The sequence below is a fragment of the Cyprinodon variegatus genome, unplaced genomic scaffold (genome assembly GCF_000732505.1).
Source record: "Cyprinodon variegatus isolate N-32 unplaced genomic scaffold, C_variegatus-1.0 Scaffold51, whole genome shotgun sequence".
NCBI classification, from domain to species: Eukaryota; Metazoa; Chordata; class Actinopteri; order Cyprinodontiformes; family Cyprinodontidae; genus Cyprinodon; species Cyprinodon variegatus.
The window spans coordinates 119216-146841 of NW_015150504.1; the positions used below are offsets into that span (position 1 = coordinate 119216).

General features: G+C 38.0%; 1 protein-coding gene across 10 annotated transcripts in view; it reads right to left on the minus strand.

The window, feature by feature from the left end:
• Positions 1-27626, minus strand: part of chl1 (cell adhesion molecule L1-like) — a 104270-nt gene that overhangs the window by 13788 nt on the left and 62856 nt on the right. For 4 of the 10 annotated variants that reach the window (XM_015370984.1, XM_015370983.1, XM_015370982.1 and 1 more), the window contains 23 exons: positions 25436-25544; positions 25052-25242; positions 23788-23910; positions 23165-23335; positions 22896-22910; positions 22702-22813; positions 22358-22539; positions 20274-20405; positions 19912-20052; positions 18870-18981; positions 16916-17082; positions 16672-16837; positions 15106-15233; positions 14607-14708; positions 14124-14321; positions 13852-13922; positions 12865-13087; positions 7403-7518; positions 6996-7200; positions 6762-6884; positions 2664-2843; positions 1750-1779; positions 156-221 (listed from right to left, as the gene is read on the minus strand). In XM_015370984.1, coding sequence (XP_015226470.1) covers positions 156-221; positions 1750-1779; positions 2664-2843; positions 6762-6884; positions 6996-7200; positions 7403-7518; positions 12865-13087; positions 13852-13922; positions 14124-14321; positions 14607-14708; positions 15106-15233; positions 16672-16837; positions 16916-17082; positions 18870-18981; positions 19912-20052; positions 20274-20405; positions 22358-22539; positions 22702-22813; positions 22896-22910; positions 23165-23335; positions 23788-23910; positions 25052-25242; positions 25436-25544 — 3063 coding nt within the window. The remainder of the gene's footprint in view (positions 1-155; positions 222-1749; positions 1780-2663; positions 2844-6761; positions 6885-6995; positions 7201-7402; positions 7519-12864; positions 13088-13851; positions 13923-14123; positions 14322-14606; positions 14709-15105; positions 15234-16671; positions 16838-16915; positions 17083-18869; positions 18982-19911; positions 20053-20273; positions 20406-22357; positions 22540-22701; positions 22814-22895; positions 22911-23164; positions 23336-23787; positions 23911-25051; positions 25243-25435; positions 25545-27626) is intronic. The other 6 variants (XM_015370985.1, XM_015370986.1, XM_015370988.1 and 3 more) reach the window with 6 other exon arrangements.

A 27626-nucleotide genomic window follows, 5' to 3' on the forward strand; every position in this document is an offset into this window, starting at 1 on the left:
TAAACATTGTTTTATAAACCATATGGAAACACTGTTTATGACATTTAGTCCTTTAAGGTTTAAACCACATTTAAAGTGTTTGGTTTGACAAAACGGTCTGGCAGTAGCTATAATAGTTTCCTTGCCGTTTGTATCAAAAAGGTCTGCTGCTATACCTATGCTCGAACGAGTGGGTTTGGTTACATGTGACCTTGGAGTGCTCGTGGTTGAAAGGGACTTTCCTAAAAGACAAACAAATCTTTTGGTTATAAGAGGCAAAGCTGGGAAGCTAGGTTCTTTTTTTAGAACAAATTCTGTACTTGATGATAGTTAGTGACTATACATCTACAAATACTACAAAACTACACATTTATTTTAAACAACAAGTAGTTCTTAAAGCATGATTTATTACCATAGCTACCACTGTGACATGAAGCATGGAGATTGCTGTTGCTAGATTAAAGTCTACTTTCGTTTACAGGTGCTAATAAGGGGAAATTAATATGAGTTTACAATTAGCTTACTCATTACTGCTGTTATCATAGGGGAAGCAACAAACTTTAACTGAGAGGAAGTTGACATTTTTCTAATGAAAGGAGGCATCGAGTGCTCTCTGCTGATGGCGAGAGCAAGCAGCAGACAGGGTCAATTATCTGCAGACGAGCTGTAATTTCAGACTGCTATAAAGGACCAATAGGATGTGTCCTTTTGATTGAAACTGAGGCCCACAGCAAGCACTGATGTCTGCCCACCTACATCTAAAACATGCAACTGCTACTGTATCTAATGCATCTAAATTATAGGACAACTCATACCAACATGCAACATGTTCATAAGCATTTAATACCGAGCAAAGGTATTCAGGGCTTCACATTTTTCTATTTTTTTCCTATTAAAACTACAAATTAATTTCAGTGGAATTTTTTTTAGAGCAAAACAAATTAGAAGACAATTGTGAAATACGCTTTTACAGATTTAAGTCTGAAAAGTGTGGCATTCATAAAGATCCCCCTCCTGTTATTTTTATACACTTTTCTAAGATCCACATTTGTGAGACCATTTTGTTTCTATAATGTTTTGCTGCTCCAACACCAGAATTTCCCCATAGTGGGACAATAAAGGGATTTTTCTATTATATTATATTCTATTCTCTTCCCTTTACTCTAATAATCAGATCTCTGCAGCGTTTAATAGTGCTGAGGATGGAATGAAAAGATTTGTAAGAGGTGTGCTGGAGCAGTATCGTGTGTCCCAAGCATTGAGTTTGTAAAGCACTGATTTAGTTTGTTTATGTGTAACAATGGACAAAGCCAAAGACCCAAATCCAACAGAGAATCTGTGGCAAGACTTAAAAAACTGCTGTTCATCACGCTGCTCTCATTCAAATCTGACAGTACCAGAGCCATTCCAAAAATAAATAACTACATAAATCAACAAATTGGAAAAATAAATCTTTTGATGGAAAAGAAACATACCCCAAATAGCCTGCATGTACAGTATGAGCCAAAAATTGTTCAGTATATTTTGGCTAAGATAGGCTAAATAGAAATGCATGCCACGCTCTTCAGAGTTAAAAAAACAAAAGACTTTTAACTCCATGAGTTCAATTTTGTTCTACTATGCGTTAGCTTATCACTAAAGCCCCAATTAAATATTACAACATGAAAAGAGCATCCAAACATTATAATACATATTTGCAAAAAAGTAAAGAAAGTTATAGTATGCATGTTGGTATGATGTGCCGATTTCTGGATAAACAGATCTACATACTGATGCCAACAGTAGGGGCCGAAAAAGATGCTGAAAGAGGAAAACAATATGAGAACAAAATGAAAGGAAGAGCACACAAACATTGCATGGCTGAGCAGATGTACGACATTCACATACAAATTTACAACACACACTGAATGATCAAAGCAAAATCAGAAAGCAATGCACAATTTAGTGGCATGTGAGAGTACAGACAGAGGGCCATTAGCAGAAACAACACTGACATGTTTGGTGACTGAAAGCAGAGCACCCTCAAATAGCTTTCTGTCTCTCCACCACACATAAAGCCGCCCAGTGAAATTATAAGTAACTATATAAAAATGAGTCATTCTCCTTGTAATCATTTTCACTGGCTTTTAAGCTTGAAAATAAACCATAGCCAATTAAGTGTCTTTCTGTGATTATGAGGATTTCATCTTTAAACACCAAGTAATCTTTGCATAATGAGCTCCAGTACAGCCAATATATTGGTCTTGCAGTTAGGTAAAAAAAAAAAAAAAAAAACAAAAAAAGAAAAAGAACAACAAAGAAAAAAAAAACTGTATGCAGTGATTTTCACCACTGCACTTCATTTACAGACACTAAAGTAAAATCAATTTTCCGAAGTGAAGTACGCATTCAAAAACGATAACACGAACACATGCTGGCTCACAATAATTTCCCAGAAATTTAAACCTTTGTTTTAAATTTTACAGAAAGCCAGATGGTTCTTTACTGACATGGGAATCTACTCAAAAGCAGTTTTCTGAACAGACCCTCATTTACTAGACTAACGTGGTCTGTGCAACGTTAGTCAACCCGCAGACCCGCAGTCTGTGCATTTTCGCACACTGTTCACTTGTTAACCTTAGTAGAAACACAGTCTGGGATAAGCTGCCGGTCTAGACCCCCAGCACCCACCGCCTCTCACTCACTTGATTGCAGCTTGGTGATGCTCTCCTCACTGACGACAGGCCCACAGCCAACTGCGGTGCAGGAGCGGAGATAGAACTTGTATTTGCTCAGAGGCTCTAACTCACGCAAGATCCATTTAGTGGTGTCAGGGTTGTTTATGTCAACAGCCTGTAGGGCCCCAACTTCCTCCGTGTCATTAACTACAAAAAAAAAAGAAATAAATTAATTGAAAAATGTTAGAATAAGTACTGTTAACATTTACAGCATCTAGATGTTGGTTGATGTGAAGTTGACACTCTTATTATTATTTAATTTTATATAAGTGCACATGTGATTGTATTGTATGTGATACTGGCAGTTTTAGAGAGGATGTCAAAAAAAAAAAAACAGAACAGGTTCTAAAGGAAATAAATGTGGAAAGAGCGAGAGAGATCTTTGTCTGTTGATTGTCAGTGGAATATATCAATTTGGTCATTACAATATTATCTTCATATTGATGAACCAACACACATAGAAAAAGGTTAGCACATCTGCTGAATTGCAAGCCCAAATTACTTCTGCTTTGTGGGTACAAACATGCTTGTTTTAAGACTTGCAAACTTTCTGAGGATTAAGGTCTAAGAAAAGAAACATTTAAAAGATCACTCTGGACATTCAATTCCAGGCATGTGAATCATTTTGACTGAATTTTATGTTCTGTTTTTGCTTTTTGAAATGTAAAGAAAGGTTGGAATGAACAGAGATTATGCTTTTCGTTGCACCTTTACGAAGGTAAACTTACCTAAATGTATTTACCTAATGTGCATTCTATGTAGAGCATAATTAAAAATAAACATTTTTGTCTTTTGACTTACTGCTGTCTTTGGATTTATTGGGTCTTATTTTTCACACAGTGTAAGGCTCCCAGGTAGGTATGGATATGGCATTTATGTTCATTGTAACAACAATAAAAAGCAGGTGTTAAGGTGACCTTTGCTATAAAAAAGGTGCCATGTTTTCCCCTGCATTAGGGCAACTGAAATACTGACAGGAATATATTCAGTGTGCATGACTTTCTTCATTGGAACCCTTTCCTCCTCAGTAAAAATCTTGAAATTTGTTGAATTTCCATTCAAAGGATAAAACTGTTTTTGGTAAATCATGCAATCCAAAATGGAGCAGAGAAAAGGCCACATGCCGGATGTTTCCATCTTGCTAATGCTTGATGTTGTAACTCTTCCACAAACCATGTGGCCTGCCAGCTTGTGTTCACAATTTTGTAGAGTGAAATGGTGAAAGGCTGCAGACTCTTTCTTGTCAACTGCCGACAAACAACAGCAAATCCAAATATTCTTCAGCCCAGCGCCAACCATGGCTGGCTTTATAAAGTGTGAAACAAGCCAGAATTTGCAACACAGAGAAAACTGATGCCAAAGTCATTTTCGACACCCACTTGGATCAATATTGAATTTCACTGGAGTGCAAACTATACTAGACTGGTTTTAAGTGTTCGTGCCCATCTGTACAAACACAAAAGCTATAAATGAAATAAAATAATGAAAAATTTATTTAGCAGTGTTACTTTTTAACTCAGAACTTTGAATGACATCTGTAGATGTTTGCTAAAAAAGGACCCAGTCTATATACCTTTGATAAAACTAAAAACCACTTGAGATGCACGGAAAGTTGACCAGATGTTAAGCATCATCTGCCCTGGTCAATGATTGGATTATAGAAGCTTAAAATCATAATCTTTTGATAACAGTAAATGCTACAGATTGCACTGACAGGAGAATCTTACAGCAAGAGTGCAACAAATAGCAAATAACAGGCAGGTTATGATGTGTACACCAAAGTTACTCCAAGCTTTCACCATCTTTGCATTATGGAGCACCAGTCTGGCATTATTTGGAAAATGTCAGTTTAGGAAAGGCTCCACATTCATGTTTATTTCACTAAAACTATTTAAATGTCAGCTCAGTAATCATTTTATATTTTCATTTGCCCCAGTTTTTGACAGTTAAGAAATAAAATTAAAAAACTACATTCTAAATAACTTTTTTTCCACATTAAAAATGTGCATATTAGTAGTGATGACGTTTTTATGATAGGCAGTCTAATCCTCTTGAACCTTGTAAAAGACTCCTTACGCACTCTTAATAAACTATTCAGATGTATTGCCATCAGGTTAGTGGTGCCAAAGCAGAACAGATCAGCCTGCTTTATCTTACAGTCATGAGCAGTTAATATTGCTGTTAACGCTTTGCACTTGCACTTTGCATTTTTATACTTATATGCACTGATCTGTTAAAAACTTTTTTGATGTAACATATTAATTTCTGTCAAGTATATTAAGTAAACTATTTAATGTCTAGGATGTTGCTGGTTTGTCATGGTAAGTTAGAAAAATTTGAAGACATTTTTTTAAGGGATTTTAACTCAGTGACAATCTGAACAGCCCAGACTATTAAACATGTCATGTTAGAGGTTCGTCAGAAACCTGTGAGAGCTGATGTTACTGTATGGCTGCCTTGGTTCCTGAACAGCTGTGCTGCAGCTTGAGATTTCACTTAAGTCACTGATGATACTCCAACAGCTGGCTGAATTGTCCTCAGCATTTCGCACAACTTCCGTCAAGGGTACTTCAACAAAGAGTCACACTTCAAACAGCCCATCAGCCTAATTGCTGTGGCACACCATCTGAAACGTCCTTTCCTGAAATAATGCCTGATGCTTAGCCATCTTGTGCAGTGACCAAATCAGACTCCATTTGCTGAGCTGCACTAAAGCCGGGCATACACTGTACAATATTTTCAATCCTTGCATGCAGTTACAACTCGAACTGTATGACGACACGGCTGGGTTTAAAAGTTCACAGCTCACGGTGCATGTTCTCGCACTGTATAACCCGATGCTCTGATGCGATCTACCTTCTCACGCTGCACATTCAAAAACCACATGTCGGACTCAGTGCCGAGAGATGGCGCTGGTCAGACTTGTCAATCTGAAAGAATAAGAAGGAGAACTCCACTGTTGGCACATGCGCAGTGCTCAAGGTTCTGGTAAATCAGCTCGTAGCTCTGCTTCAACAGAAGGATTTTTCCACAAACACCTCACCATGGCTGACTGCATTTCAAACACGTTTGATTATCTCCCAACCTTACGATTTCTGATCGGGAGGTGGTCCTGAGAGGCTAATCTCCCCTAGTTACCCTCTGTATACTACACAGCGCAGGACACATGATCAGGCTGAAAGTCTGGAGAATCAGCTCGAAAAGGGCAAAGAATAATACAGTGTATGCTTGGCTTTAGTCATTACCTTTGTTATGAATTCTGCTCAAGATCAGCAAAGCATGTGCACATGTCAGGTGTCTGGATACAACACTCTGAGATACAGCAAACTTAATACTATTTTCCACTAACCAGCTTATGTTACTGCAAAAGGTAAGGCTAGAAGATTTGCCAAAAATGTACATTTCTATTATCTTTGAGCAATATCGCAAAAGCAATTTTCTTTTGCACTTACCACAAAAATGTAAGTTTTTCACCCCAGACAAATATTGTGTTTATGAACTTGAAAGCTTGCTTTTTCAATCCCCATTTTGGCTGGACTTTACTATCATTATTGTGCAGGAAAGTGCTTACTTCTACTCATTGACGTAGATCTAAGACATAACGGGAATTCTTTCTTCCCTTGTGTGTGGCAGCAAACTGACTTTAAGCGTATTACTGCCACCTAAAGGGTTGGAGAGAGTCAAGTCAGTATCTTATGCTTGTTAGAAGTCATGTGACCAAAATTGAGTGACCAAAACTATATAATTTAAAGAGACACAACTGGCTTGCAAGTTGCACTTTGGACATCACTGAATTATGTCATCTTATACTTGTTTATTTTAAAAGATTTGTCTATAGACCGTATTTCCTTAAAACATTTGTAGTTTTACTGAAAGTTTTTATAAAGATAGAATTTCATACTTTACAAGGCTTAGTGCAACATAGTACTAAGAAAAGTATCAATATTTAACATGTGAATATTTGACAAATGATAAATTTAAATCTAGCTTGTAGAAGCATACTTTAGAAGGAAGAACATCTCAATTCAGCATCATCAGTCTTACCAGTTAAAGAGAAATACGTACTCAGTTGGTACTCCAGAAGGTACCCTGTTAGAATCCCATTAGGCTCTATAGGAGGGCCCCAGGCCAGAGAGACAGATTCCCTCTTTACATCAGTGACTCTGAAATCTGAATTTTTCTCTGGGACTGATAGGACAGGGAGCAAAAAGCACACAGTAAGTAATAGAAATATACTTTCTTGGTTAGACCTCTCTTTTTGAAAAGCTGCAAATCAATACTGCTTTGCCAGAACCTTACCTCCCTCTGGGGTTTTGAAGTTGACTGGATGGCTGCCTGGACCGTTACCCCGCCCGTTGAAGGTCATGACGATGAGGCTGTATTCAGAAAAGGGCGTCAGGCCCGGCACTGTGGCATGGGTTCGGTCCCCAGGGAACGTCAAGGAGTGCTTGTCTCCGTGGCTTTTCTTCGAGTCCACCAGACTGCGCAAACGCCACCAGTTTATCTACAGCACAGACAGAAGCTTTCTACATTATGCATATACATCTGTGCAATGAGATGCCAAAAGAGTTGTTGCGAACAAAGAAACACTGAGATTATCAGTGTAGATGGCAGACAGGGGCACGAGAAGCAAACGTTGAGAGCAAGGTCGAGGCCATTCCTTTTAACTGTGTCTGATAGAAAGGCTGTGTTTTAAGAGGCATTACCCTGTAGCCTCCCAGATGTCCATGCAGCTTGTCCTTGTGTACGCGTGTCCAGGTAACCTTGACTGCTGAGCTGTTCATCACCTCCACAGCAACATCATCAGGGGCAGCAGAGGGAACTGCCAAGGAAAACACACATCAGAATCAGTTATAAGCTGAGTCAGTCTGGGAGAGCCATAGCAGCGAGACAAGGCTAGTCTGAGGAACTCTGTGGACAACTTTTCTAAAAAAAAAAAATGACACTTTATAATCTATAAAAACAAAATTAAACACACAAATGTTTGCTTGACTAGCTATAGAAAAGGGGATCTATGGCTCAGAAAGCAGATAAAAAGAGGAACCAAATAATTAACACTATATTACGGATTGCACACAACACTGAGGTGGTGTTATAACCTGAGGTGACATCCACAGGACAAGTCCAGAAGAATGCTAAACACAGGAAATACATGTTTAACACAAACATTGTTATCTTGGATTAAATCATACATTAAACCCCCACTACTCCGGACTCTGTTAGAATCCAGCTGTTTAAGACCTTTAAAAAACTTTAGATGATACAGAAAATATTACTGTAGCTGCCTCTGCTCTTTAGCGAGGCCCTGCAGCTGAACAACACAACATCATAAAAAGTCAACAGGAAAATGCTGTTATACTATATTGCAGCTGAAAAAGGTATTTTCAGAGGTAACAAATATTAGACAACTGGTCAGCACTTGTGACATTAAGTGAAAAGTCAATTAATTAGTTTCATTAATTGAAGTTTACCATACAGTGAAGACAAATAAGATGAAAACATTAAAAAAGGTAATAACTAACAAAGCAAACCATATATCTTAACTATTTTTCCACATTATCTGAGACTAAAACCGCAACTTTCTATATGTTACAGTATTTCGATAATATGGGGTAGACCAGCACAATGTAATGCATCTGTGCAGAGTGGAATCAGAGGAATTTGTGGTTATTGCCCTGCTAAAACCTGAAGCTGGGCCTCAATCTTAAGTATTTTCTTACAGCTTTTAGGCGTTTATCTAGAATTTTTCCAGCTTTAGCTCCATACCTCTTTTGAATAACTTTCCTCAGCTTAAATGTCCTTCCTGGAAAAAAAGCACCCCGACAGCATGATGCTCACACCACTATGCATTACAATATGAGTTGTTCAAGGAAACAAAGAAGCTCGACATATGTATACAGTGCAGCACTTCACCATTAGGACTGTAAATTAAATTAATGAATATGATGATTTTGGTTTTCAATATCAGAAGGAGGAGTAAGAGATGTGACTTTCAATGGAAGGCCTGTAACTTGTGTTTTATTCTCCAATTCCCACTCTTGTATTCATAGAAGTGACAATTCTTTTGCTAAGTGATAGGTGATCTGTGTATGGAATATATGCAGAAGTCTAAATTAATATGCATCATACTGTGATTTATCTTTACAAAAAGTGTAAGCTTCGTTTTTGAGTTTTCCTTAAGTTTTGGTAATCTCATGCCAGCTTTTTGGTTCAAACCAGTGCTTCTTGACATAAATCAAAAATTTACGGAGAAAAAATGAGAACATAGTAAGAAATTAAGGTTTGTGATTTTTAGCCCTGTGTTACATCAAAGGCACAGCTTGAGGTGAAGGTTTCATCTTTTGTAAGATATCTTATAGAATGGTGTCAAAGAAAATGACACGGTGTCAGGTTGTGTGGAGGTTTTTAGACGACCCAAATGCAGAGACAGAAGCAAGAGGTGATTTCTGGTTGATTTAATAAGTAGTGGCAACAGAAGCATAAATCCAAAAAAACAACTGCTCAAGCTGAACAAAAAACAGAACAACAGGGAACACATGGGTTAAGAAAGGAATGAAGAGACTTCAGCAAACCGCAGAGGAGGAGGAGTATATATGCCAAACAGAGCAAAGAATGGTGTAATGAACTGATTGGGAGCAGGTGTGGATAGAAGGATCTAGAAGGGCGCTTTGGGAAAGGAGACTGACACAAGGGGACAAGAGGTTAAACAAGAAATACATAAGAACTCAAATGAAACCAGAAAACAAATAGAATGACACAAAATGGATATTAAACCAATAAAAACTCAAAAAGAAAGATTAAACAGATCCAAAATATGCACAATCATGACACAAAGGCTGATGTTTTTCTTTTGCAAATGTAGAAACATTTCAAAAGAGAGTGAAATGTTGATAGAGGGCTAAACTGTTATCAAAATATAACTGGCTCTAAAGCACTATTCTATTTGATAAAAAAAATCACCATATATCTGTTTTAAGTAAGTATAAATTTGTGTAAAAATGTGTTAGGACTTGACAATTTTTACTCTCCTTACTTTTAGAAGGAATACAGCTAATTTATCAGAGCTATTAAAGCAGGCTATTAGAAGCTAGTGTGTAATTTTGAGCAAAACCTAATGATCAGACGACAACAACATGAACCACTCCCCCCACTGCTTCTTCCTCTCCAACTTTACAAAGGCTGTCATGGTACAAAATGAATTCCGCAAAGTCTGCATCACCTATCTTGTCAAGTGATGACAAGGTTTGTTTACAAAAGACATTTTAGGAAAATATTTTATTACTCTGTGTAGCATACAGTTTTTATGTAGACTTAATTTGCAGCAGTCACATTCAAACATAATGGTGATCTCTGTGATACCAGAGCATAAAGATGGCTGCCTCCATACATGCGAGGCCTGTTTCTATGTATCTATAAATAGCAATTTGTAAGGCAGCACAAACATAAAGATTAAGACTTTCAGTTTTTAGGTCATAATAAATCATATACTTATCTATAATATATTACAATTACGTTAGTAAATCCCTCTATTTATTACACAGTGTAGCTTTAATGGATATGGACAGTAGCCACATTAATGACACTAATAGTAAAGATTTGTACAAAGCCTAAAAATAAAGTAAATAACTATTAGTGGGGATGGATCAATTGCAGCATCGTAGCTGATCACAATCTTTAAAGACCTTACCTGCAATTTTTTATTTATTCTGATAATATTTTTATGACAAACACTTTTAGTTGCAAACAGGAAATATACAAAAAAGTTCCGCTTTGTTTTCGAAAAAAACATTTTTTAACACCTGTGATAACTAAATTTTTTCTGCATTCACACGAGATAGCACTCTAAAATGTAAATTACAACTTTAGAGTATTTACAGTAGCTAATCTTGGGACCTCTGCGGAGGTAGATTGGATGGGGCCAAGCACTGACTGATTGCACATCATCCAAATGAAATAAATCAAGGCTGATCTAGTGGTAAAAGCCTAATAATTGCAGCAGTCTTTAAACAAGAGTGTTCTGAACAGATGAGACAGAACCTTTGGACCTTAACCCAAAATGCTATATGAAGAGGAAAACTAGTACTGCAAGTCACCTTGAATATATCTTAACAGTACTACATAGTGAAGGTTGCATCATACTGTGGGAATGTGCTAGTTTTAGCAGGAATTTTGTTCGAAAAGCTTTGTTGATTCTATTTCAAATTAGAATTTCTAATCATGGAATTATATTCAGTTGAATTAATGGAGCCTAGGTGGAAGTTCAACTGAAGAAACTCATTGCTGTCCTACATCCACCTTCAACACAGCCAATCAGTTTTGAACCACACCTCCGAGAAAGCCAATAGGCACCCAAAGTTCATCTTAAAAGGCCTCCAATCCACCTGTCTGCTCTGTGCGCAGGCGGTGGATGCGCTGTGTGACTTCATTCAGATTACACTGTTTCAACCCACCTCCAGCCCCTCCTCCACCATCGTAGCTAAAGCTTCATCAGAGTGTCATTCCTCCCGGACTCTTACTGCATTCCTTGTCTCATCTCAACCGGTCCAGCAAAAGACTGCCATGTTGAGCCTGGTTCTGCCAGAGGTTTCTACCTAATTGGGAGTTTTTCCTCTCCACTGTCGCTCCATGCTTGCTCATCATGAACAGGTTCTCTCAACCTGTGTTATCCAACTGGACTTCCATCTTCCAGTTCCCTGAGTGAAGCTCTAGTATCAGCTCACGCAGTCCACTGGATCTCCATATAAAGCTCAGCNTTAGAATTTCTAATCATGGAATTATATTCAGTTGAATTAATGGAGCCTAGGTGGAAGTTCAACTGAAGAAACTCATTGCTGTCCTACATCCACCTGCGACACCGCCAATCAGTTTTGAACCACACCTCCGTGAAAGCCAATCAGCATCCAGAGTTCATCTTAAAAGGCCTCCGATCCACCTGGCTGCTCTGTGCGCAGGCGGCGGATGCGCTGTGACTTCATTCAGATTACACTGTTTCAATCCACCTCCAGCCCCTCCTCCACCATTGTAGCTAAAGCTTCATCAGAGTGTCATTCCTCCCGGACTCTTACTGCGTTCCCTGTCTCATCTCAACCGGTCCAGCAGAAGACTGCCATGTTGAGCCTGGTTCTGCCAGAGGTTTCTACCTAATTGGGAGTTTTTCCTCTCCACTGTCGCTCCATGCTTGCTCATCATGGACAGGTTCTCTCAACCTGTGTTATCCAACTGGACTTCCATCTTCCAGGTCCCTGAGTGAAGCTCTAGTATCAGCTCACGCAATCCACTGGATCTCCCCATAAAGCTCAGCATACTGTCTCACTAACCAGCAGTCTACAGACTGACCAGCTTCATCCATCTCCACTCCACCACCAGTTTCAGGCCTGGAGGGAAACAGCCTTATTCTTCGCTCCGCTTCATGCATATCTATAAAAATTAACCGCTATGTTTCCTGCCGAGGTCTGAGGGCCAAAGACAAAGTAATTGCATAAATACATTTCTCCTAATTGTCGTTTCTCATCGTGTGAGTTTTTCAGATTGAAATACACTTATCATATCTGACTCAAGTCAGGAAATGTCAGAATAATTTATACAAAATGTATTTCAATATTTATGGAACTTTTAACATGGGTTTGTAATAGTGTTGCACCGATTCCGATACCAGTATCGCGCGGGGCCCCGATCCAGCACTAAAATGGTGGTATCAGTATAGGTGAGTACCAACAAATAGGGCACCAATACCATTTTGAGAGGCAAATGTTCATTCAACTATTGTCACCAATTCCAGGTAGGCAATAAAAAGTTCTACTGGATTCAATTTGTATCAGTCTTTTTCCTGCTTCACAAAGGTAGGCAGCAGCTTGACAAAGCCATGATGGCAATTATTTTACATCCAAATAGTATGCAGTTCATCATTTCACGCACATCAATTTCAAACTGATGGTATCGGTATGATATCAGTATCGGCCAATACTGCACAGCCAGATATCGATATTGGGGCCAAAAAATGGCATCAGCGCAACACTAGCTTATAGTAATGAGTCTAAAAGCACAACCAAAATATGTGTAAGAGGAAATGCCATTAGGTATCATTAACCAGTTTCTTTTTGTACCATAAAACCATCTAAAACCCAAATAGGTATAAGTGTGGATTAAACTGAAATGCTGTAGTACTCACAATCTTCTCCTGAATAGCCACTCACAATCCTGGGCTCTGGGCCCCAGCCTTGATTGTTCTTGGCTTGGATCTTGACTTCGTATGGAACGAATGTGGGAGTGTTCCAAACAACAAATGAGTGCCTCTTCACAGTGTGCTCCTTCCAGTCTTCCTCCACATCCTGTCGCCTGTAGCTCACCTTATACTCTAGACCAGGGCCATTGTGCTCTATAGGCATCAGAGGCTGTATGTGTGAGACAGAGGGAATAAAAGTTTCATTGACACATTCAGAGTTGCATGAGATGCTTTGTGGGTGTGACTAGTTAGTGTCAATCCCAGTGTGTGCAGGATTAAAATGACAAGCATAGCCGGGGAGCTGCACTTGGATCTGTGTCAGAATTTCTTCCTGGTGTCTAATAAAACACTGGAGCCACTGACATGGTCCAGCAGCAAGGCTTTTATTTAATACAGAGCTTGCTAAGAAGCTGCAGATAAAAAGATTAATCTTCTCACTGAAATCAGAGTGTGAGAAATAGAATAAGATACCATTATCCACAAAAGCAAATCATTAACAGTGGGAGAGCTTGAATCCACAAATCAGAGGCTATATTATGGTGACAGGGCAAGCAGATAATAAGTGAAGAAGAGATTCATCTTTCTACAATAAAGGCAAATGGATGACTGTGAACGTTAAAAAGATTTTCTTTTCACCGCCTTCTCTTTTGCTTTCTAATCAAAGAAAAGAAGCTGCTTTCAATAGAAACATATTCATAGCAATACCAGGAAAGGTTTTCCTCAGATCTCCACTAGAGAGAAATATCAGAAGTAGACCATTTCTACTTCTTCAATTATTTCTGCTTGAAAATGAAACATTGATAAAACTTCATCTCTGATCATAGAGAGGAATTCTATGAGCTCAAGCGAAAAGGAAAATCATACTATGCAAAGGTAGGGTGCAAAATTGAGGTAAAAAAAAAAAATAATAAAGGGCCATTCTCTGCTTCTTACCTCCCAGTTGATATCCATTTCATGTGGCAAACGACCTTCGATTTTGATATTTTCTGGGTTCTTGTCAGGGGCTATACAAAAGAAGAAATATAGATTTTTGTCAGCATTGTTAGTGGAAGAAATCTTCAGTGAAAGGGGTGCACAGGAGAGCAGATTTTCAACAAGAGTGGATTCAATTATGCAGCAGGTCTGGCTGCTTTAAAGCCCACAGAGCCGTGGCATAGAAAAGCTCAATGGCCTTGGTAGACCTTATCACAACATGGAATAAACACCTGACGGGGGAGTTTTGTATCTTTCTGTGGGCGCACTAGGTGGCCCTGCCCCAACATCGCTGACGGCGTACACCCGGAAGCGATATTCGATGTGACCGTGGAGTTTGAGGACAGCAGAATTGTGATTTCCAGGGACTCGGAGCAGCTCCTTCCAGTTTCCCGGCTCCCACTTGTTTTCCTCGTATTCAACGATGAACTCTGTTGACAGGCATAAATATCATTAAAGTGGACCCTTTCCAAAGGATTGCTTATCTAAACTCCAGCTGTGCTGAACCCTCCTCAAACCATCCTTTTGGCTTCCCTCCTCCTCTGGGACACAAACCAGAATTCATGCTTGGATTAATCAATAATGGATTTAGATTTTACAAGATTTAATTAAACAGTTCTGTGATGGATCCAGTATGATGAGCAGAAATGTGTGACTTATTAATGCCATTCATGGCTTTGATGTGGTGTGTTCTGTGTATGTTTACACCTATGCACCTGTGGGTGGGCTATTGTGGTCATCCCCGGGTATCCATTTTAGCTTCACACTTTTACTCTTGAGCTCAGAAAGTACCAAGTTCTCAGGAGCATCAGGGACATCTGGAAATCAACCCAACAAAGTAGCTTTTAGTGAAAGAAAAGGAAAAAAAAAACACACACACACACAAAAAGAAAAAAACTGATACACACACAGACATCAATCTCTACAAGCAAGAAAGGCCAAAGCAAAAAATGTTCAATCAAGTTGTCCCAAGAGTCAGAGGATGTGGAACGATCTGAATCTCTGACGCTTTTGTGTTTACCATTGTGAGATGTCAGCAGTATCTTGCACTACAGCTATGGGGGGCAGGGGATGGTTTAGTGGCTTGTCAGAAATGCTGCTGTGCAACAAAGGCAAGCACTGTATTTTCTGTACTCCTGATCCCTTTACAAATATAATTCTGTTTTTTTTTATGCTTTGACCACGAAAAAAAGTAGAGATCCTGTGTTTTCTCACCTAACACCTTGAGGGAGGCTGAGGCAGTGTCTCTGTCCAATGGAGTCTTGGCCACACACCTATACACACCCTGATCGCTGTGGCTAACATTGACGATGTGAAGATTACTATCCTCCAAAATGTATCTACTGACAGAGAGATGGAGAAAGAAAACAGGCTGACTAATCTTATCTTGTTAAAACATTAATATCCCTAAATGTACACTTTTATTTCAAACCATAAAAACATTTTTTTAAACAACACACATTCAAACATGTTGTATTACACTATCCTTGTGGGGACTTTGCGTTAACTTCCATTCATATTGTGTTCATTTCATCACTGACACATACCTAACCCTAAACCTAACATAAACTCTATACATGCCCACATACATGCATGCTTACACCCATGGTAAATCCCTGCATTAATCCAGAGCAGCCAATCTGTTAAATAAATAGTAAACAGGGCACACCTGCACATTATTTGAGCTCAGACTAAATCCAACTGTTCTGTAAATGCCTGAGAGTTTTGCTAGAGAACAAATAGGTAATCAGAAAGATCAAGAGACACAGCTGTAGAGAAAGCCATGAGGCAGGCCTAGTGGTAAGGACATAGGGCTTGGAATCCTGAGGTTCTGAGTTCAAGCTCCACTCCAACAGATTGCCACAATGGCAGCCCATCGCTCCCTTAAGGGGATGGGTTAAATCACAGAGTTCATTTTGTTGCTATATATTTGTGACAGTGTAATGAGAATAAAAAATACTGGAACAGAAAAACATATATTAAACTTTGGAGATCTATTGGTGGTAATAACTAGAAATGGCCATACAGTCTACACTTGGTGGCATATTTGTCAACTATTAAAAAAGTAGGAGCATATATCATCTCAGCTTGGGGATATGAACCTGTCAATGACATGTAATCTCCCTGACTGCTCTGACTAAAAACAGACAGTCTGAAAAATTTTCTTAGTATACTTCATTAATAAATTAAGCAAAGAGCTGATTGTATGGCAGCCTTACTTCTATCAGTCTGCCCCAGGGCAGCCTTAACTACAATGTAGCTTACTGTACCAACATCAATGTGTTAATGAATAAATTAATAACTGAATGTAATGTAATGTGCTTTTGGGTACTTGAACTTGATACAACACTATAAAAGTACAGACCTTCAACAATTTTAATAACAGTGTTGTTCAGAACAATTGAGGGAGTCTAAAGTACAAAACATATAGAGCTACAATGCAAATATGTAAGTAAAAGTAGTCATTTGTAAAAAAAAAAAAAAAAAAAAAAGGTCCAGTCAAAGTCCAGGCCTCAATCCAAATAAGATTATTTGACACGGTTAAATATTCATATACACAGATTTTCTTTATTCAACCTTAGAAAACTAGTTAACTAAGAAGAAAAGGCAACCATGTCACAATAACCCATAAAATGCTAACAATAATAGCAGCATAGAAATGGAATAAAATTCAAGAACAATGACATTTTTGCCAAACAGTATAAGGTAGAATAAAAACTACTATTTGAGCTTTGACTATATCAGCAATGTTTGAAAAATAAACAAAAATCAGTATCTTACCTTGAATCCTCAGTGTAGTTGAGTGCTATTTCTGTGTTATCTTTCTCCCATAGGAGCTCAAAGTCATTGCTGAAGGACTTGTCGTACTCTGCCAGGCAGGAGAGTCGAGCTGTGGTACCTTTTAAGATCTGTAGGTCCTCTGGGGCCAACACTATTCTAGTGGGATCTTCCACAGGAAAGATGAGTTAGTTGCACAGTGAGCTTGCTGCTGGTGCTACATTTTTGGTTTGGGCCAAGTGTTTACCTTTTATGTAAAGCATAGCATCAATGGCAGATGATCCCTCTGTATTTTTGGCCAGACACGTGTACTGTCCCGCATCACTTTCCTCCACGCTGTTGATCTCCAGAGAACCATTGTTATGAACTGTGAACCTGGGACCGTCAACAGATTCAGATAGGTCATCTTTGCTCCTAAAAAAAAAAAAGAAACAAGATACTTAAAAAAAAATCAAGTTTTTGGTATAAAATAATCATAAATAATTTAGAACACATAAAAAAAGTTACTACAGGGAAATGTACAGTCTCAGTGCTTTGTAAGAGTATTGGAACTATTCCATATTTTTACAGCATCGGTGGACATGAGTTTTTGAGTTCTTTCACAAATTTTCAGTTTACCTGAACTCAGGAATTTCTCTTGGCCATTCCAATACAAGAATACACTTCAATCAAAACCATTACAGTGGAGCTGTTGGACAAAAACCCTGCCTCAAGGTTCACACTGGAGAAAACTATTTTTATCCTCATGTAGAGGGTGGCTAACGGGCAGTGAAAGACAAAACTTAGCAAGGGTTAAAGTTCTGGCGAGGTGAAAGGCAAGTTTTTGGGCAATACAGCAAAGAATGGGATCTGCATGAGTTGAACAATCTCAACTCTTGTGTATCTTCAGAGACTAGATGTTCCTGTGTCACAGAGAGAATGAGCTCAGCAGAGACACGCTTTTTTTGATCAAAATGGATTATAGAGAAAAAAAGCCCCAGTCAGCCACCACCTCTCCCTCGTTCTGGCGCTCTAACTGCCTGATGGACTGCTCAGATCTACTGCTGTGGTTGCTTAGCACCAGAGAGGGGTGTGGCTGGCCACCTTGTCCCTGTTCTTGTGTTCTCATGCTGGGGTTCTTGCTTTGATATCCTGCCGCTTCTGTCTGGGTTCCTGAATGCTCTCATGCACACAAAACTGGCAAGTCTTTAATTGGTTTCACAGAGGGTGTGAAGCACCATCAGTCTCCAGGCTGTTGCCTTGCATTTATTTTTTTTTCCAGGAAACTCCAACAAGCTAATTTGCAGCTACTGCAATGATGTACCAAAACCCCACCTTCCACCCTCATTTTTCACACTTTTGAGGGTGTTTTTTATGTAATATGCAGCGTTGGTTTAATCTCAAGCTATAATATTTAGTCAATAGCTATAGGATTTTATCTATACAGGCCAAAAAATTTCTATCACATCTGACCAGACCACTTTTCCTGTTTACATAATTTTCCTTTACATAATTTGTGACGAACATTATTCTAGAAATTATGATGGTTTGGCTTTCTTGGTGCCACTCCTCCTATAGGGTAACATTTGTAAACTAAAATATATAACATTCTCGTCAACATATTTCTCCATTTGAGCTGCAGACTGTAGCATCTCTTGAATTACATTGTCTCCATTGGCAGTGAAGTGGTTTTCAGGATATTATTTAATATTCTCAGATTTAAACTTCTCCATAAATCATTTCCCCTCACCTGTCTGCAGTGGTTCCTGTCCTAATTATGCTAATTGTTCACTAATGCTCTTTAACAACCTTCTGAAGCCTTGACAGAACAGCTGGGTTTATACTGAGATTAAATTACACACAGGTGGTCTTATCAATCAGTGGACTTCTAAAGGCAACTGTTTGCACTAGATTATACACATTTAAATCTAAGAAGATAGGAAGCTAAGTATAAAAGCACGTTATCTTTTATTTGCAGCAATTAAATAATTGATACCTTAAACGTACAGTATGCTCTACTTTTTATGGATAAAACCTTCAAGTTTGCAGCTGTGATGCAAGAAAATTATGAGTTATCAATATTGTGCCAAGGCACTGCAAATATTTGAAAAATGTTTTAAAAGACTGGCAGGTGTCTGAATCGTTGCAGACAATAGAGCAACATGCTGAGACTCTACTGCTCCCTGCTGGGGGATTGGGCTGAAAGGAACCAGAACACTTACCAAGTGATTGTTGAAGGAGGAGAACTGAAGACCTTACAGTGCATTATCACACCCTTCCCTTCCACTGTAGAATAATCTTCCCCATTATTGGTCAGAATCATAGGCTGTAGATCTGCAAAGAATACTTGTTTAAGTGTTTACTTGTTTAAAAAAAAAGAACGTGGATGGCTTTCTGTGTAAAAACATAACAGCTTTTTACTAGACCACACCGGCAGGTGGGGAGATCTGGCTTCCTCTTTTAAAGTTCATAAAACAGCAAAGGAATTATGCAGTCAATTGCATATTAATTGAGGTGAAAAAGGTGAGAGCGCTGTTCCCTTACGCATGTATTAACAACACTTAGGTGAGTAAGTGAAATAAATGAGCCAGGAGTCAGGATGTCAGGAGTGTGAAAATCAGATCGTAGCAGAACAAAAATAATAATGAGTTAGTTGAGTACATGCACCTTATCAATTTGAGCCAAAGCCTCCCATTGGGATGCTCTGGCTCTCCTTTTTGTTCACTAGAGCAGGTACTGGGAGTTAGCATTCAGACACTGTCCAGCTTTAATAACTCTTGTGTCACTGAACGGAAACTCCAGACAAAGACAGAAACTAAAATCCTGTGTTTGCTGTTTCATCTGCACTCCTATGGCAGCATGTGTTCATCTATTACTAGTTAAAATAAGCACAGAATGTAGGGTGAATCTGTTAGCATATAAATGGCAGAGAACAGAAGCTTGTTGCTTCTCGTTGGAGAGCTGCGTGGCTGAGTGAAATGAAAGAGCTTGCAGACAGCTCTCCTTCCCTGGGATCCTCACTGCTAAATGGGCATATGCCAGCATGGGTGCCAGCTCTAAAGCGCGACACATCAGTCAGCAGCCTGTAAATGACTCCCTGCAAAGTCTGACACATCCTCACAGAGGCTGTGAAAGTGAGATTTTGCAGAAATTTCCATCTACATGCTTTGTTTTTTTTTTTTCTTATGTACTTGAGAAAGACATGATGGTGAAACTGAACTGATGGAAACTGGGGCCAACACAAACAGAAGCTGTTGTACTCACTCATGATCATGATGTTGGCATTGGATAGAAGGGTCCCGTGTCTGTTGGAGGCCTCACACTGATAGACTGCACTGTCAGAAGCTTTAGCATTGTGTAAAATGATGGTATCACCAAGTAACTTCCTATTGGGTGCTGGGGATTCTGCAGTAGAAGCAAGGGTGCAACAACATTTTAGATTATTGGCATATAAAAACTTAATTCTGTGAGGTACTGTAAGTGTTTTTTTATTTATTTATTATAATTATTCAGTGCTTTCTGTGTTACAAAAGAAAAAAAACTTTCATCATAAATATATTTACTCTCTGTCTCAAAAAGTATTTCAGCAGCTACATAAGGATTAGAAAGGGCATTGCAGAGCTCACCAAGAAGAAGTTCACCGTTCACCCTCCATGTGATGGTTGGCTCTGGGACCCCACTAGCGGAGCACTTTATATGCACATCTGAGCCGATCATACTGAGCTGGCTCTCTGGCTCTGACACCCACTCTGGAGGCCCTGGGAACACACAGTCAGCACAATTTTATCAAACTGTCAGACAAGACTAGAGACTGCAGAGGGAACAGACAAACAGACCTATTCAGTGTCTATTATGCAGGATAAATGAATGCTGTTTACCATCCAAAGCCTTTAGACATAGACCGACAATGGTACACAGGACCTAAGAATGACCCTCAGCATAATGCAGGACTAAAGTGCAATTCCTCCTCACACATACCTGTATTATACTGTTCATAAAATGAATGTCAGCATAGAGCAAATACAAAACTTACTGTATATCAGAGTGAAAGTAAAAAAAAAAAAAAGGGGGGGGCTAACTTAGTTACCTAAAATCAAACAACAACTGTCTAGAGAAACATACAAGAAAATCTGTGTTGATTCCCTGTTTTCAACGAAACCCGAATAACAGAGCATCAACAGTAAAGGGCTTGTCATTGTTTATTTTATAGAATTTTTTTCTTGGTAACTAAATATCTCAGTGAGTAAATCTTTAATGTGCTCTATTTCAATAAAATGCACTTATTGTCTTCCTTGACCAACAGGTCAAGGCAAATTAATGCTATATAGAGTGATTACAAACATTAAGTAAACCCAATAATTAATTATTTTGGAAACAATTTTTTGTGCCAGTAAGTTGGATCAGTAATTTTAGTCTGACCAGCATCTTCTATAGAACAATGCTTAAGTTCATTCTCGTTTTAGGGGTAGTTTCATCACACAGTTTGTTTAATGCATTTAAATCAGTTTGAGTTCTGGACGTTAACTGGAGCATTTTAACACTGATTATTTTCTCTTCCAAGCATTCTATTTCTAGATTTGCTGCTATGTTTTGGTTCATTGTCCTGTCCGTGATGCAATTCCAGCAATATTTCAGTTGTAAGACAGAGGCCTTAGATTAATAGAAGAATGTTTTGGTGAACAGAGGAGTTTGTATTCAATTCAAGAACCGGGTGCTTCCTGCAAAATATGCATACTTGATTTTCCCTGAACTTTTTCTTTGTTCCATTTGTTTAGAGGCTGCAGGCTATAGCAATTGACCTACTCTTTCCATCCACCTTAAGTCTTCTGAGTTAAAATGATAACTAATAAAATTGGCATGTAATTCATAAAGTCTGGGAACTAATTAATAAAAATGAAATTAATTACATTCCAACAATACCATCAGATAACAGGGAGTTAATTTCCGATGATTATCCTGAATGTAAAGCATCTAAATGACAATTTGAGTTTACTTCTTAAATTGTTTCAAACATTTGTAGTGTCCTTCCTTACCATGTTGTAAGGATGTGGATAAATTTAAATCTTTATCATCCATAATCTCTGTGAATAGGTCAAATTTATTTTTTACAGAAGCTGCCAAGTTGATTTAAAATTAATGCATGCCTAATAAATTTTACATGGGGTTGAGATCAGGGCCTTTAGCCATGCTTTTCTCTTCTTCTAAAACCATCTTTGATGCTTTGGACCATCCAGCTGTGTCCAAGTTTCAACCATTTAACTTAGGATTTAAAGTTAGATAATGAGGTTAAATGATATTAAAGAAGTCTTCTTTTTTAATATTATCTGCTTTGTGTAAGGTACTAGTATCACCAGCTCCAAAGCATGCTCTCATCATTATGGCACTAACAACTTCTTTGAGAGTTGGTCCTTCTCTGTTTTTAGGTTTAAAATCCCATACTTAAATCCTCTAAATATTTTTCTTGATTCTGGTAAAAATACTTCAACCTTTAATATGCGAGTTAACATCTCTGCATTCCTGTTGACACTGAGTGAAAACATCTGACTGGAGCTGTCTAATAAATTTAAATAATCTGGGCTTTTTGCACCACGATACATGCATGCTCTTTTGGCAGATTAAAGACACAATTCCAAAGGCAAAATGATTTAAACTAACTCAAATTATTTACTCCACAGTATGATTTAAGATTATGCTGTTTTTTTTTTTTTACCTTCAACTGTCACAGTGAAGTAATGGATAGCTTCTCCCAGTAGGTTTTTTGCTCTGCACATGTACTTCCCACTGTCCTCCTGTTCTGCTCTCGGAACAATCAGCAGTTTCTTGTGGTTCTCCAGTTTTGCTTTAACAGGAAGCTGACCTCCTACCTTCATCCATTCCACTTGCGGAGTTGGACTGAAAAAAGGAAACAAAACAAACAACAACAAAAAACAGCACACTTGTTAGTTACTCCTTTTAACTACTTTCAGAGGTGGAGCAACTGTTTGCTGAAAGTTTTTGTTCGTTTTAGTTGAAGGACATATGGAAATAAATGTATATAAATGTTGTTTCACTCACATTCCTTCTGGAATACACTCCAATTCTAAGTTTTCTCCTTTGACCAGCTGTTTCTCCGACCTGTCACCAGGGGGCGTCAGAAGAGAGGGTTTTCTCTCTAGAATAGCATTGGCTAGAATGCAGAAGAAAATTTGACATTATCAAAAAAACTGAAATAAGTAAAAGCTAAACAGAGGTGAACACTTCAAACTTACCACTGTCACCTTTTCCTGACATGGAAGGGAGTGATACATCAATGCACAAACAGGATACGCGTTCGACATGAAGATTATGTGGGTGAATCATGGGAAAACAAAACACAAAAACAACAAAAACATGCAAGTAAATCAGGAAATGTGGCATTGAAGTGGCTTTTGAAGTATTGCTGTGATTGTTGAAGATGAAAAATCAAATTTTACATCAAGTTTGGCTTGAACAAAAAGCAGTGCCTGAATGAAGACATGGCAGTTGACCCGGCACCTACTTGTCTTGACTTTAACAGACATGGCGTTCTTCTGAACGATTGTTCGTATCTTCGAGAAGGCAGCAAAGCAGCAGTAGTCCCTTCTGCTATCCTTTTCCACAGCATGGGAGAAGTAAAGGTCTCCATTCAGGCCGGTGGAAACCCTTTCATCTTGTTCAATGTGCTGAAGATCTGAGTGCAAAAAGATCATGGAGATAAATTCCTTTACATATATCCCATTAGTCAAATAAAACTGATAAAGTATTTTCTAAAAATATATTTATCTAGTATGGTGGGAAAATTATACCCTGATTTCTGTATCTGCTCATTCTTTATCTTCACATGTGGTGCATTAAAACATCTAAATTCATATTAATTTTTGGTAGGTAATATCCTGGCACATTTATCGCCTTAGGCTATGATGAAGCTCTTAAATTGGATTTAAAGTTAAATGTCTGTCTGCACAGCATGAGATTGTAAATACTGACACATATTGAGATCATGGATGTTTAAAGGGATTATTGCAGCTTAGGGAAGGTTTTATGTCTAAACGTACCTTATATAAAATGATCCAGTGGTAAGTATTCACAACAAGCTTTCTGATTTATTAATATGAAAGATCAGGAAAAAAAGTTTTTACTTACTGATGGTCATCCAGTAAATCTGAAGAGGAGGTATGCCGCTGGGAGGGTCACATTTAAGAACAAATGGTTGGCCTTCTTCCACTTCAAGAGGTTCAAGATTTTCTTTAGGGAATTTTGGAACATCTGGTAAAAACAAGAAAAACAAGCATGAATGAAAACTGTAAAGCAGTTCTATTTTGTTCCACAAGAGGGCAGTAAGATCATTCTTGAAATCAACAGTAGATCCATAGTAGTTTTTCTTGTTTTCATTGAGGGAAATTGGAATTTTGGCATTTTAAAACAGAATTCAAACTGATATCACTTCTACAAGTGATATCTCACCCTTTCACCTCCCTTGGACTGTTGCCTCCCAACCCAAATGAGTTCTTGCCCATCTAGTGACAGTTTTTCAGAATGTGTCCTTTTATACGGTAACTAGAAATTTCAATATACAGTAAAACATAGATATTTTTATGTGATAGACCAAAAAAATGAAAACAGCTTTAAACAGTTTAAAAATCAAGCACAGAGTTAAGACTAATAAGCTAAAATTTAAGTATAAATTTGTATCTGGCTCACATTTTCTCTGATAACCCCTTAATGCAATCTGCAGTATTTTCAACATTTAGCTTAAAAGCACATGACATTCCACCTGCATCTAAATCAGTCTTAGTACAGCTCTTCTATGGACGTCTCAGAGGTTTGTTAATCTACTGAACAGCTTAGAAATTTATATAACCTTTTGGTTGATGGCAGCATCATGTTGTTAGGCACAAATAGAAAAGCTGCACATAGATGATAAATAAAAATAAGTAGCTACAAAGAACAAAGCGTGCAGGATATCCTGAAATAAAGATTTAAAAGGTAGAAGGGTTGACCTTTCACCAAAACAATGTGTATAAACACACTGCCAGAGAGCTACAACAGAATTTAAATTTTATGCACCACCTTAAAGTTTTAGGTATATCATCATAAAGGAATAACCAAAAAATACCCTTAAAGGTAAAGACTACGAGGTTGGGGTGAAGTCTTTTACGTCAATCAAGTAACATTAGAAAAAAACAAAAAATACAGTTTTGCAAGAAACTATATTTTGCAAATAATACTCAGAATTATGTGATTGCCTTTCAAGCATTAACTTTATATGCTTCTAGTTTGTTTTAAAAGGCTCTACAGTCTCACTGATGTATACCATGCTTTGTTGCAATGAGACACTCAAGTTTAGAGGTTTTGAATCCTTTCCAGACACTTATATCCCATATGCACACATACACAGATTACTCACTTGGCACAATGAACTCTATATCCTTCGATATGGCCGTCCCCAGTTTGTTTGATGCATAACATCGATAGATTCCCTGGTACTCTGTGAGGTTCCCATTATTAGGTATCACAAAGGTCCCAGAATTCTCTTCTTTGATCAGACGGGGGTCAAGATAAGGGTCAAAATCTTCCCCATTCTTTTTCCATTGGAATCTATATAAAGGAAGTGTGAAAGTGTTAAACCTTTTAGATTAAACTAAAACCTTCTTGTTCCAAATGGTAACACTCAAGCAATTTATGCTTATGGTAATCTGTTGCTGTTTATATCTAATGAAATTTTTGCTTGCTCTGAAGCTCTCCAGTCTTTTCTGCTCTTGTCTGAAGTGTTGGAAGCCTCAATACTCACTCTGGCTCAGGATTCCCTTTGGCCTCACACGTCATAGGGAAGCTCTCATCAAAGGGTAAGGCGATGAGAGTGCTGGGAGCCTGATCTGTGATGGTGGGCAGCTGCTCAACTGGGAAGCAAACAATCAAGCACACATTAAAATCAAAGACATGACACAGGCCTTCATTCTGTGAGAAAAACTTTATCTCCTACAGCAGTGCTTCCATACCTGGCTCATTAGTCTGTGTAAAAATTCCAACTTGGGATTTCTTTCCCAAATGAATTACTGTAAGCTGTAGTCAATTTTTTTCGAACACACTGCAGCATAGACTTTGAATTTCCTTAAACGTTTAGTGAAACCAAAATGCCAAGGCTTTTAACCACCAGATCTTGGTACTGATTAAAATATTCTAACACACAGGTTGGGAACCACTGCTCTGCTATGTTCATCGTTGCATAAGTCTATATGGAGAACTAATACTAAGTGTTAAACAAAAAGGCATACATATGAAGAGGGTTGGCTGGAGGATGGATGGTTTCGTGATCCTACTGTTGTTTCATAAGCCCTTTTATGCTTAATTTTTGTTGTGACACAGCTAACATCCTGTTTACTGGGTTCCCTCTGCATAACAGTAGTGAAACGTCTTCCAAAGACACAGAAGCAGAGAGCAGATCGACCTCCGTGAAAGCATCGTTGTTAAAAGTCTCTCTTGTCTTGGACTCTGAGAACTGTGAATGCTGACAGTTTCTGTTTACACTCGATGCTTGAGTTAATCACATGAGCTCTGCATCTGTGTCGGCATTCATTTTAATCCCTTAATGGATTCTTTACACAGCAGTTAAAGGGGTCAGATAAGATTCACGTTTTCTCCAGTGTATTGCAGCTATTTCTTGCTTAATGGCATTTTGCTTAAGTTTAAGTAATTTTAGGAAACGAATTAAGCTTAATGCATAGTGGATTTAATGCTAGCTTTCTAGCTATGGCTAATTTCCACTCTGTAAGGGTAGTAAGTCCTGCTGAAAGGTCGCGATTTTTTTTAAAGATTTGGTGACCCTAAGAGGCCAGTCTATATCGTAGTGCTTGAACAGTGAGCTTTTATCTTAGTTTAACCATCTAACACACCTATAAACCCAGATCTTCATACAGCCATGTTTTGTTCTGGTTTCACATTCAAGAAATGCTAATTTTGCCCTCCCTATAGATACTGAAAAATTTAGGTGAGTTGTTTTTTGTCTTGTCATCATTTGATGGATTATAATGACCAACACATCCACCTTACTCTAATAGGATCTTTTCTCATCTACCGTTTCAAAGAGTGGCTAAGAGAAATGGGCCAGTGTGTCTTATCTTTTTGTTCCCCAGGGGAAAATGGAGTCAACAATTACAACTCCAGGATTTCATAGAAATGTTGTTGTACTTATTGGAGGAATTGTTAGAGGGCTTTATTTCTTAAGATTTGGGATTTTTTCAGTATTTGATCTATTTAAGGGCTCTTTACCGGGCGGCAAAATAATATTGGAAGGTGTCACTTAAGATGGATGCGCATAAGAATTCATGTTTATTTTGAAATTTGTTTTTATCTTCCTTAAAACATTTTGTATAATTTGTCTCATAGTACTTCAAATACTTTCATGCATTCATAATACTAAGCAATAAGATATTCCAGGTTCTTTTTTCATCAATTCTTCCTAGTTACATTTGCAAATATTTTCTGTTTCTCTACTTCTTCTTGTTTTTTCCTCAAATTCTAAACAGTAAACTTATAGAGACTGACCCAAAGAGACTTCCAATTTTAATAACTGGAAAAATGTGGCTCAACAAGGTTCTAATTTGTAGGGGGTTGGGCTTTTTGAGAATGCTAAAGGTTTCTGTTACAGTATTTTATCAATTTTTTTGTTTGCTTCATAAAAAATAGAATACTTTATCTTTGAAACTTTTGGCATTTTCTCTGAATTAAGTGGTTCGAACTCTTATACAATCCATCTTAATTCTAGTTTGTAAGGGTTGGCAGGGGGTACTTTGAACACAAGTTCATCTTTAAAACTAAGGGTCACTTAGGAATTTGATTTCTGGCATGAATTAGTCGATTTAGACTGAGTCATGTGATATTATGACATGTACTGAAATGAAACAAGGTCAACAAATACAAATTAAGTTTTATCTTTTCAATAAAATTAGGATAAAATATTATATATATATGTATATATATAT